The sequence below is a fragment of the Cucumis melo genome, chromosome 5, assembly GCF_025177605.1.
Source record: "Cucumis melo cultivar AY chromosome 5, USDA_Cmelo_AY_1.0, whole genome shotgun sequence".
NCBI classification, from domain to species: domain Eukaryota; kingdom Viridiplantae; phylum Streptophyta; class Magnoliopsida; order Cucurbitales; family Cucurbitaceae; genus Cucumis; species Cucumis melo.
In genome coordinates, this window is record NC_066861.1 from 313745 (window position 1) to 326436 (window position 12692).

Genomic DNA, 12692 nt, shown 5'->3' on the forward strand with positions numbered 1-12692 from the left:
TTTTTTCCTAACCTTCTAAATGTTATCCTATAACAACATTTCTAAATGTCTCCCAGTCGAAGACATGTTTGATCGAGTTAAATTGGATTTGGACTCAGTTAACCACCTTCTTCTGATCCATGTTAGTTCATACACATCATGCATGAGATAATATATGTGATGGGCCTCTATATCCAGGTAGGCTTGAGGGCTTGAGGGCTAAATGGCTTTGGACCAGCTTGTTATTTTGTAGTAGATAATTTATTTCTATTGGTATGTCAGTTCATCGTTCTTTTCGTTTATCTTTCCTTTTTTTTTTTTTTTTTTTTTTTAATTCTTCTTATAGTAACATTTTTAGGCTTTGACTTGAAAATTATCTATAACAAAGTTAGATAGTTGAAAGGCGTTTTTAAAGATTTTTATGAAAAGTAGTGTAATTATTGTTTAGAATGATTATAAATGAACGTTTTTGTAAAAACCACATGAGAGAAATGGGTAGAAAAAGAAAGAAGTTGAAAGCAAAGAAATTGAAATGTTTTTATAGATAGATAGAGAAGAAGGAAGTGGGGGAGTTTGAGTGGAAGCTCATGAAAAGCGTCCAAATAGATTAAAAAGAACAAAAGAAAAAGAAAAAAAGAAAGAAAGAAAGAAAGAGAGAAAGATATGGACCGATTCTCTAATCTCACACACTTCACTTCACTTCACAGTCAGAATTACAGCTCAGTCGTAGTCCTCTTTGTGTCTTTGTTCCCTTCCTTCCTTCTTTCTTTTGCCCTTCCTATATAAATTCTCTCCCAACTCAATTTCACTCTCTGCTTCCCCCTAAACCTTCTTCTTCATTTCACACACACCTCTCCCACTGTTTCTCTCTGCTGCTTCATAAACCCTAATACTAATACCCCACTTCTCTGTTCCCCCACTTCTTTCTCAAAACCCACCCTTCCCTTTTTCAATCCCTACCCAAAAATCACTTCTAATCACTCTTCATTTTCCCTTTCAAATCTCTTTCTATTTCACTTCCTATAATCTCCGTGAAATCCGGGTCTTGCTTGGAATCTGCTGCTCAGAATGGTGATGGTGGATACCGAGGTTACTGACGACAATAAAGACACTAATGGCCGTAAGTCTCCTTGGAAGACCCCGACTGCCGTCGATGCCAAGGACACGGATGCTCCTGTAATGGGAGCTGATTCTTGGCCTGCACTTGCTGACGCCCAGCGCCCCAAAAGTCTCGATGCTACTACTTCTGCTAAGTCTTCTGATTCAGGGGAGGTTTCTGATGGAGTAGCTGCTCTTCAGTCTCCTTCTTCAGGAGCTCAGGTTAACTTTTCCCCCTAATACACTACACACCCACAAACCGAAATTGTGGTTTTAGCATATAACGTACCAGAAAATAGCTTAAGTTTATTATTCTGGGATGCAACTGTTATTGATATCATCCTTTCTAACTTAAAGAGTCATTATTTTAGTTTGTTAGAGCAACTTTGGATGTTTCTTATAGGAGTTTGATTTTAGCTTCATTCGACGGTTTTGTTTTTTACCCTCATTTAGTGGTCGTGAGATGAGTTTGTTTTTTTAGACACTGGCTTGATGCTGTTCAACTAGTGTGCTCAATTTCAGCTGCGACATGCCATTGAATGGTGGATTGGGTTTTCGCATGTTTTCCTCCTTTTTCTCTCTCCCCTTCCACCCGCTTTTGGGGGGTCTCTGAATTTGGATAAATGTAATGCTGCATGATGGCCAATCATTTTTCCGGTGAATAATGCTATCTATGGAGATGTCTGAGCGAGTATCAGGGAGCCTTCCGGTCTATTTTTGGAAATATCTTTTACTTCAGTTTCTTTTTCTCTTTCTCCAGCTGCCCTCAATTCCTTGTATTCTGTTAATGTTCTTTATTGCTTATCATGTTTTCTTGACCTGAAAGCGACATAAAATCTCTGTGTACGTCAACACAAACGAGTAGTGTAATGTTTAAGAAACTAAGATTTGCTATGTAACTCTTGGTGCAATTTTGAAACTATTCCAGTATGTTTCACCGGGTAGAAAACTAGTTATTAATAGTTCAATATTCCTGTAAATGTCATGCATGTGCTTGGCATAAAATTCAATTAAGCAATATCCTGGCGAAGTCCATCACCTATAGCTATGAGATTTTGTTAACGACTCTCGTACATTCCTGCTAGTTATTAATTTATCTTATCCAATTTATTTTATTTTTTCTCTTGAGTATAATTAAAGTGAGAGATATGACGCTTTCAATTAGGGAGGATATGCACAAAAGTCACCTGCCTCTCGGAATCCTAGTTATTCGCACAAGAATTTCCAATCACATCATCAAAAACCAGGTTCTAAGCGCAATCCAAATGGTGCTCCTCATGTTTCTGTTCCATTACCTTATCATCAGCCACAAATGCCTCCACTTTTTCCACCCATATTACATCCTCCACATCTCGCTGTTCCGGGATATGCTTACCAGCCTCGTCCCGTACCTGGTGTTGAAGTACATATGATTAAGCCTGGCAACGAGACATCAGTACAAGCTTTTGTTCCACCTGTTGAGCCTCCACCACGTGGTGATCCGAGTGGTTATGTTGTTGGTATTCATAATAGAAGACCTAATATGCAGGAGTCTGGTGTTCATTGGAACCATGGCTGGCATCATCAACGGGGATTCAATCCAAGAGACAACATTTCCATGCAACATGGTGCTGGACCACGCCCTTTCATACGACCACCGTTTTTCTCTCCAGCTCCTGGCTTCATGGTTGGTCCAAGTTTTCCTGGTAATTATTCCATCCTAATCTTTGAGGTGTCTTGAGATATGTCATATTAATCTTAATCTCCTTGTCCATTATTCTTTATATACAAAAATCTGCTGCACAAATATTTAAACTGCTCTAAATATAAATATGGTTGGACTGTACTAACACGAAACTATTATTGCATCTCATCATAAAAAATGTGAAATTATCGATTGCATTAGTTACTGCCAAAGACTTCTATGATGCAGGACATGGACCTATGTACTATGTTCCGGTTCCACCTCCTGATGCAATTGGGAGACCTCAGTTTATTCCACACCCTATCAATCCAAGGGCTTCAATGCTTCCCCCAGATATGCTAGCACTTCGGACTAACATAATAAAACAAATTGAGTACTATTTTAGGTAGGTCAAGCATCAATTTAGAAAGAGATTTCCCTCCTATTAGTTGAGGATATTGAGATTTCGATACATGTTAATACCAGTTCTTTTATTATATATTCAATGTCAATGCTTTTTATACCTGAATTTTGGCAATGTTTATGCTTAACCTATTGTTTATTTTTGGCTGGATTCTTTTATTACTCTTAGACCAGTATTTCATTCACATTGATTGAACCCTGTTATTTATTTTTTCGTTTGGCCTTCTAATTCCCATTGGAACAGTGTTAGGCCTCCATTTGTGTATCAATATGAGTGGAGCAATAAGGGTAGAATGGAAAAAAAAATGTATCATAGGGGGATCACAGGGAATGAGAGAGAAGGGGATTATATAAGCTTTTGTTAAAAGAGAGGGAAATTAGTTAGAGTTTGGGGAAGGGAGGCCATCTCGAGACAAGCATCTGAGATTATACTCTAGGGTTGAACATTGTACAATCTAGTTTCTTCTTAATAAAGATCGATACCTTCCAAACAGCTCTTTGACAGCTCTGTTGCGGGCTGAGTTAGTATTACTCATCTATTTGTAGCTTTCCCCTCATCAATGGATATTTTTTCGTTCCTTATCTAATATTGCTGCCTTCAGCTAATCCTGCATTTTTCTTTATATTTTGGTTGCAGCGATGAAAATCTGAAGACTGACCATTATCTAATATCTTTGATGGATGATCATGGATGGGTTTCAATATCGGCCATTGCTGAATTCAAAAGGGTATAGTCTTAATATTTATTGGAGTGTTTCAGACATGAGCCTTTTTTTCCATCTAGAAGATCTGCTTCATGGATTCATGTTATATATAGTCACAATAGAATGGAACACTGTTGTGTACTAATAGGTTCAAAAGTTGTACCTTGCCAATATATTTGGCTTAGAGATTTCACATTTCATTTATCACGTCCTATCAATTTGAAGATTTATTCGTCATTAACATTTTCTTTTGGAAATCTGGTTCCAGGTCAAGAAAATGAGCACCGACATTTCGTTTATTCTTGATTCTCTGCATTCATCTGCAAATGTTGAAGTTCAGGTATTTATTATTTAGTTTTATGGCTTTGTTGTTCGTTTCTGTATTTATGGTGCAGAGGGAATTCATATGAGCTAGCTGGGGAAATATAGACTCAAAAAATGTGATGACAATAGGTTTTATTAATGTACGGAATTTAATATATCCCCTTCTTAACTTTGTCCTTTTTTAATTGCCCCCCCTCCTCAAAGTTACTTTTTAGAATATAAAAATATTAGTTCGTAGCTATATTATTGCCAGTTCTTTCCCCTCTAAGATGGATGCAAAATATATTCAGTTGGCTTGAAATGACTCTCTTCTATTTATTTTCACCTAAAATCACGCTCATTCAAATGAATTTATTTTAAAGCAACTCACCCACCTATTTCATCCATGCATTTTAGGTTGTTTAATTCTTGATTTAGTAGGAATCGGAGCACAAGCTTCTTCTTTTTATTGCTATTTGTATTTAGTTCAATTGATCCTATAAAATGCTTTGAGTGAAAACCTTGAGACTGCAAGGATTCTAGTGCTGCAGTTGGAATGATGAAATTTAAAAATGTTTGACTTTCTGCAACACTCTTTTCATAATGCTGTCGTGTTGAGAAATCTATCTAACTAGAATGCTATCATGTCGATTGGTATCAAAAGTTCACAGCTTTACATACTGTCGTTTGACAATGCCTTTATATCTTCATTTTTATTTCTTTCAGTTTTTACATTTTAATGTGTACTTCCTAACTCTTCTGAACACATGCAGAAATTAAATATCTTTCTCATTTTTATTCTCATTTTAAGATAGCGGGATTGTTGGGATGGCATCTTGGCTACATTTTGAACTTGTACAAGCATTCTGTTTGTTTTATTTATTTTAATGAAATGAAACATTGCTCCTAGTGTTACTAAGGTTTTATTTCTCTTGGAGTTGCTGCATTGGTTTTTAAGTTAGGTGTGGATCATACTCAAATGTGATAATTAAAGATACCAAATTGACGCAGGACAATGGAAAGGAAGAGAGTAGAAAGATGAAGAGATAGGAGAAGAGAGAAGTGTACTTTTGATGAATTTGGTGTTTGAGATTCTGTTTGGTCCTTTTTCATAAGGATGAATTTTGTAGATTTCATTTTTAGTGATGAAATTGTGCTTTGTGTTCGCTTCACCAGTTTCTACTAAGCTAGGTACTTTGTAGAGGATGCATAGATAGAGCAGAAGTGAAGTGAAACTAGTGTTTCGTTTGTGATCTAAGGATAAATCTGAAAGTATTCATTTGATTGTTAGGCAGATTGGTTAGATGTGTGCTTGAATAATGTGAACCTCAAATATCAATGTGTTGTCTCATGTAGTAAAATCATAGTCCATTGTGATCATGTACTTAAACAGTAGCATAATTTTGTGACACGTCTATGTAGGGCTTTCCATTTGAATACCCTCTGCATTTCCAATACAACTTCTGTACTCTGTGTGTGCAAATGTACTTGTAGAAGAAGGATCCAAAGAGTATTCAAGTATTGAAATTGAATTAGAAACTACAAGGGCTTGTAATAAAATGAAATTCATTTTACTTTACAACCTTAATCTTATGTAGGGAGACAAGGTGCGAAAACGTGATGATTGGTCAAAGTGGGTTCCAGTTTCTGCAGACTCTAAATCAACGTTAAACGTTGAGACCTCATCCAATCCAGTGGATGAAAGTAACAACTCTTTTGTGGACGAGAATGCTTCAGATGGTTCTAGGGTGCTAGCATCGAATGATAATATCAAATCTTCAATACTTCAAGGTTGTTCTCGGGAGCAGTTCTCAAGCAGGGACAGCCCAGAAGTAGCTAATCTAGACATAGTGGAAGGTGATAGTTTGATTGTTCAGCTTGATGATGGAGTAAAAAAGTATTGCTATGAATTTAGTACATAAAGGGGAGGTCAATTTAATAACCGTCTGTTGGTTTTGTGCTAATTGTAACTTTATTCAGAACATTCTCGTGGAACTTTGCCTCCTCAAGGTATAAAGATTTCATCAAACGTTGGTGGACATGATGCTGATGACCTTTCAAGCCAATTTTCAAGCACTTTTATGCTCGACGAAGAGCTAGAGATCGAACAAAAAGCGATAAAGAAAGACGATTTGACTTCAAACGGAAGGTATATAGTGATTGGTAGTTTTCATTTTTTCTTTCCTTGTATCATCACTGTTGGGATAAGAGAATAAAATGGAACAAAAAAAGATTTTGTCTTCATAAATAGGTATGGGATCGATCCATCTTTGTTTGTTTATTGTTCTTGGTCACTTGGTGGAGGGATTTCAATCTGTTAATCTCACTTGGTCAAATTCTTCATTCATATACGCTAAGACATCATTTTGTTGGAAAACAAAAGGTTTGTGGACAATCTTTTTGTGCAGCTTCTTTTGGGGAAAAAATTAAAACAAACCAGAGGATTTAAGTGTTAGAATTTTCTAGATGGTGAATTTTTTTTTTTTTTTTTTTGGGGGGGGGGGGGGGGGGGCTTTCTTACTATTCCCCTGTTCCCCCCCCCCCCACACACACACACACATACCAACTCTTTGATTTCTTCTTCATATCTAATTTCTCCATTTCTTCCCTGCATAACTTCCATCAACGGTAAATCTATCTTTTCTCTCTCTCTCATTTTGTTGTCTTGCATGGATTAGTTTTATAGATTTTATCGTACGATGTATCTACCTGGATCACACCAATGTTGTGTGGATCCATTGTTTTACCTAACACATGCGCACACACATCTTTTCACTCCAGATCCGTTGATGTTGTGATACAATTTGTAGAATGTTTGAAGCTTGTTTTTGTTCTCATTTTCTAAATCTTTGTTGTATCATCCACCAAGGATTGATGAAGATGATGACGAGATTGCTGTCAATGATCAAGATGTTCAGAGACTTATTATTGTCACTCAGGTAGATGTTATTGGGAAAAATGGTTTGCTTCCAGGTTGAGCAACTGCAGGTTGCTTTACAAACATTAATTTTTTTGTGGCCTTTGGTTTCGAATGCCTTGTAACTTTTCTATAGGTGTTATTTTGCATACTTGGAGTCCTTTCCTGTTGGAGGAGGTGTTTTTGTATGCCGGTGTATTCTTTCTTTTTTCTCAACGAAAGTCGTTATTCTTATATAAAATAAAACCTCGATTCATTCTCTCACTCAAATATTCTTGTTGAGAAGTGTCAGAGTAAAATTTTTGTTCCAACTTCTTTGAATCGGAGGGTTTGCTTGGTTTGCGTTCTGGAAGACAATTTTTTGCTTCAATGGAAATAAAACTATCGGTGTATTTGTTGGTTGTAGTTACCCTTTATCTAATACTGTGGCATTGTCATCTTTATTCCGTTGAATTTTTTGTTTCTGATAAAAAGCAGTTGTGATAGTAGCTAATTAAATGAATTTAAGATAACACATACTTTCAAATGAATTTAGTGACAGATACTGTTCTTTATTTGTATTTTATGAGACTGTATTCCCTTTGCTGCTGATGCCAATTCTTGAATTTCTTTTTCTTTTTTATTCATCCAGAAACTGTGCATGTATAAACAATTTGCGTGCAGAATCAAAATCGTTTTGCTTTTATGGATTTATTTTAAAACAATTTTTCCTCTATAATTGTTTTGCAGAATCGTGCCACCGAAAAAAGGTCTACAAATGGAGGCAAGGAATCAAAATCAATATCTAAAGAGCTTGCTTCAACAATAAATGATGGCCTTTACTTCTACGAGCAAGTTGAGAATTTACCATGCATCCTATTTTGTTTTTATGCAATTCATTCCCCTAATTTGAATGATTGTTAAAGTTGTTTTAACATGCTAAGGTACTGGAAAAAAAGCGATCTAATCGAAAAAAGAGCAAGTGCAACTCAGAGAATAGAGAGGGAACCTCACGATTATCTAGCAGTGCTACAGGATCAGCACGGTCAAAACCTAGTGAAAATTCTGCTGGATACTGTGGTTTGGATGAAATTGGGAATGCTAGTCCCAGGAAGAAACAAACTAAAACCTTCCCTAAACAACAATCTTCACATAAGCAACGCTTTTTCTCCAGCAACTTTAGAAATCATGGAACGAGTCGGAACTCTCTTGGCATTGTAGCAGAGAGTCCACCTAGTAATTCTGTAGGTTTTTTCTTTGGTTCTACCCCTCCTGATAGTACAAGGTTAGTCTGAAAGAGCCACTACCTGTGTGTAAAATTCCATAACATGCACATTTCTCTATTGCAAAAAAGGAAGTTAATTTGCAGGACTAAATTTACTTTCTTTCAGTTTGCTAAACAAATAAATCATACTTGAATTGATTTCCCCACACTTTTATGAGGCTAATACAAGTATAATTTTATACTTACAGCTCCAGGCCGTCGAAACTGAGTGTTTCTCCTCATGGAAACTTCCTTGGCAATAGTCCACCAGTGGGTTCCCTTCCCAAGTCTTTTCCACCCTTTCAGCATCCCAGTCACCAACTTCTAGAAGAGAATGGTTTTAAGCAGCAGAAGTGAGTCGGTCATTTACTTGTGTTATAAATTGCTCAAATATTAGGATGGCTTGTGACATGAATTTTGTTCATTGTTCTCATTTTAGGTACCTTAAATTTTACAAAAAGTGCTTGAGTGATAGAAAGAAGTTGGGTATCGGTTGCAGTGAGGTGGGGTTTCTTCCTTAACATTCCTTTCTCATCATCTCTATTGCTTCTCAGACAAAAAATTATGCATGTGTATGGAGTTTCCATAAACTGCTTCTATCATTTGGCCTTTTACTTATATTTTTATATATTTTATGTTTAAAGCCCAGTTTTCTCGAATATTTAATCTGTAGTGTCGAATCTTCCTTGAAGATATTAATATGAACTTATAAATTATATTTGATATATAAGATCTTTCATTTCTTTAATCATTGCTTAGGTGAAATGAGGAACGGATCTATTCATTGCTTATAACGCCCTTAGCTTATATCTATTAAGTTCATTTCAGATCTATTCTTCCTTCTTACTAACTCCTGCTGTCTTAACTGCTAAAGGTTTTCTTTGCCTTCATGGTTATAAGTTTACAACACACCCGGCTTTTGGAGTTAAAGTTAAATTATTACATAGTTGGTGCTGCCAATGTTTTACATTTACCTTTTATATATAAGTTCTCTAAAGTGATCTATTTATGCAGGAAATGAATACTCTATATCGGTTTTGGTCTTATTTTCTTAGAGACATGTTTGTTGATTCAATGTACAATGACTTCCGAAAATATGCACTGGAAGACGCTGCTTCCAACTATAATTATGGAATGGAGTGCCTTTTCAGGTTCTACAGGTATTGATGATAAATCATGCTTTCGTTTCCTTCTATCCATTGTTTACTTTTTTCTTGGTTACTTGCGATCTTAACTTCCTGAAGTTTCAGCTTGTCCGTTGCCTGTAATGCTCACTTTTTTTAAAAAGAACTAGTTATGAATGAAAATTAAGTCCAGAGATATAACCTTCTGGATTGCTATAATAAATTTGACCATATTTTCTGGTGTCAGTTATGGTTTGGAAAAAGAATTTAGAGAGGAGCTATACACGGACTTTGAACAGCTTACCCTTGAGTTCTTCCAGAAAGGAAATCTTTACGGCCTTGAGAAATACTGGTGAGTTCTTACCCATTTTCTGTTATTTTCAAGGTATTGAAATTAAGTATAACCTACTGAATGATTTAATCTATCTAAGTTACTTCATCTACCACAAGATTCGCAAGTAAATTGCCGCATTAATGAGGAAATCGTCAAACATTAAACTGAGACTTTTGTTCAGTGGCCAAGATGAGCTTAGTGAGCTGCAGTGATAATTGATGTGACCTTGGAGGTTCTGTCTCCCCGCCCCCTGTACTAAAAAAAAATTTGTTCAGATGGTTTTAGTGATGGGAAGCAATAAATTGAGGAAAGCTGTCTTGTGTAATTTATGCTTGGCTTCCTATCATATGATATAAAGCTCCTTTGATCGTTGGAAAGTTGACCCATGCCTAATTCTTATATTTCAGACTGTTCATATGTTGAAAGTAGTTGAATTTCCAAACCCTTCTGCTCTTTCTTTCAGCTGATTGTCTTAACACATTATGTTGATTATCTTTGGCCACGGGTCAGATCATCTATTATGTGTACTTGGCAGGGCATTCCACCACTATCGTAGACAACGAGATCAGAAAGAACCCCTAAGAAAACATCCGGAATTGGATAAGTTACTTAGGGAGGAATACCGTAGCTTGGATGATTTCCGTGCAAAAGAGAAGGCAGCACATACAAAAGAGGACGGGAACTAGAGTGATGAGACGAACATTCCAATTTTGAACAACATTTCTAACAACTTGAAGTTTGAGTTGAGGAGCAAGTTTGGTTTTGAGGCTAAAATGGCTCTGTACATTATATAAGTAAAAAATGCCTCTGTTTTATGGCTGCTGCTGAGGTTACATACAATTGAGTTGAGAGGCTGTCTCTGGGGTTTATGCCTTCATTTTGGTGCTGCTTGCAAGCTTGAAGAGAGATCCCCATGTTGTTTGTTAGTCACATTTGTTTTTATCTGGACTGTAACATTGTAAATAGGGAAGAAAAAAAAGAGGAAATTTTGGATAAGCGAGAAGGGGAAAAAAATTGTTGTCTAGGCCTTATGGAAATTGAATAATAAGAAAATTTATTTTTTGTTGGCTGATTATTTACTTTTTATCTGTTGGTTTGGCATCCTCATGTGTTAAAATGATCTTGATTTACAAGAAAAACAGACCTTTCTTTTGGAGAGTGTTATTCAAAATTAATTTTTAAATGTTGTTTTTCATGGGCAGTCATCAAATCTATCCCTTAAAACTATTTTTGCTATTTTAAAGGTAATTTCAAGTAAGTAATAATCCTATTTAAATATGAGGTAATTTCAAGTAATTAATGGTCTTAATATTTACATATGGTTTAATAAATATAACTCAACTGGCATGATATAGAACTTTAATATCAGAGGTTCAACATTTTTTACATCTGTTAGAGAAAATAAAAATAATAAATTGAATGGTAGAATGGAAATTGTAAAGTGTCGTAAAGGGAGCAGAGAATAAAATTTCAGAACTTTTTTCTTACTAAGTTCGTTTCACTTTGGTCTTTAAGATACTTGGAAATTTAAAAATATGTTATTATAAGCTTTGCTATATTACTGTTCTACTTTCAATATATATATATATATATATATATATTATTATTCACAAGAAAACCATTAAAAACAAAATTCGTAACACTTTTAATTTTTATATATGTAAATATTTTATCTATTTTGTTTTATAATTTTTCTATTCTAAAATAATTTCAAACCAATATTTAAAATAAAGAATGGAATCGAGTTCATTTCAAGAAATTTGTACTGAATTGCTACTAATATAATTAAAAACATTCATGGAGATGTTGGAAGAAATAACTTCCCATCCCTAATATCTTTACAAAAATGGGAAGAAAAAATTCCTCTTCCTATGGCATATAGAAAGATTCCTTATATATTCATTTTTCATTGTCTATGTCTATATACATAGGTTGATTATTTAATAAAATTGTTCTACTTAACGTTTAAAAGACCGAAAAATTATTGTAAACGGTAAAATTGATAAAAATATAGTAAGATTTAACATATATTTTTTTTTCATTTTACTTTTAATCTTAGAAAAAAACACCTTTTGTGTATGGCTTTTAATCTAGTCAACCTTTTTGACATTTACTTTATTACTTTTGTTATGTAGTTTTATTTTTCTTCACAAATTTGCTTTTTAGTAAACTGTTTATTACTTTAAAACTGTGCAGCTCACAGAAGTCCATTAAAGCATTTAAGGAAAGTTCCAAACCCAAACAATCTTACGATTTTAATATTAAATTCCGATAATTTCACATTCCATTTAGAGAAAATATTCACTATTGTATTTTTTTTTAGAAAAATACATATTTTATAGTATTTTTTTAAAATAATATAGAAATATTTTACCTATTTTTATTTATTCATTTTTTACGGTGTCTTATTTTAAATGCAGAAGTATATTATAGTATAAATTTTTACTAATTTTTGTGTAAATATTTTTAAAAAAGTATTTTGTTCAAAAGAAAAATGATATGAAAGAACTGAGTTTACTATTTTAAGTGTAATGGGATGGGATACCACGCCGGTACTCGATAAATGTTCTACCCACTACTATTGTTTTTTTTTTCCTAGTCCATCCACTTCCATTATTTATTTACCTCTTTTAGTGCACCATTACTGTGTTTGTTCAAATCCTATTTTAATCACTTTAACTTACTATCCTGTCTTGCTTTGTTCACTAAATTTGAGAAAATGTCTGCTTCTTCATGACAACCACCAATTTATCATATAACTCTTAATTAAAAATTATTTTTATTAAAAGTTAAACGAAATCTTGACCATGTAGAAAACAAAATACGATCCAAACCTAAGATCACACAATTAGTTTGACATATATAATAATAAAGTAGAGGATGTAAAACAACTTCAAAAGTAAT

At 34.5% G+C, this 12692-nt stretch overlaps 1 protein-coding gene across 2 annotated transcripts; it reads left to right on the forward strand.

The window, feature by feature from the left end:
- Positions 1 to 611: 611 nt before the first annotated feature.
- On the forward strand, positions 612 to 10863 carry LOC103491617 (la-related protein 1A). 2 transcript variants are annotated; one of them, XM_008451649.3, is made up of 15 exons: positions 612 to 1299; positions 2243 to 2762; positions 2990 to 3146; positions 3801 to 3891; positions 4136 to 4207; positions 5769 to 6027; positions 6151 to 6319; positions 7040 to 7109; positions 7817 to 7921; positions 8011 to 8351; positions 8540 to 8683; positions 8770 to 8833; positions 9345 to 9490; positions 9702 to 9806; positions 9970 to 10400. In XM_008451649.3, the coding sequence occupies exons 1-15, from the start codon at positions 1048 to 1050 to the stop codon at positions 9998 to 10000; spliced, it is 2526 nt and encodes an 841-aa protein (XP_008449871.1). In that variant the 5' UTR covers positions 612 to 1047; the 3' UTR covers positions 10001 to 10400. The 2 variants fall into 2 exon arrangements, with proteins under 2 accessions (XP_008449871.1, XP_008449869.1); XM_008451647.3 differs by having other exon boundaries at positions 619 to 1299; positions 10324 to 10863.
- Positions 10864 to 12692: the final 1829 nt, after the last annotated feature.

Bases quoted from the DNA above. Each gene is read 5' to 3' on its own strand.
- LOC103491617 (XM_008451647.3), top strand. From the start codon at position 1,048: ATGGTGATGGTGGATACCGAGGTTACTGACGACAATAAAGACACTAAT. The intron at 2,763-2,989 runs GTAATTATTCCA...TCTATGATGCAG, and splicing joins GGTTGGTCCAAGTTTTCCTG to GACATGGACCTATGTACTAT. The intron at 4,208-5,768 runs GTATTTATTATT...AATCTTATGTAG, and splicing joins CTGCAAATGTTGAAGTTCAG to GGAGACAAGGTGCGAAAACG.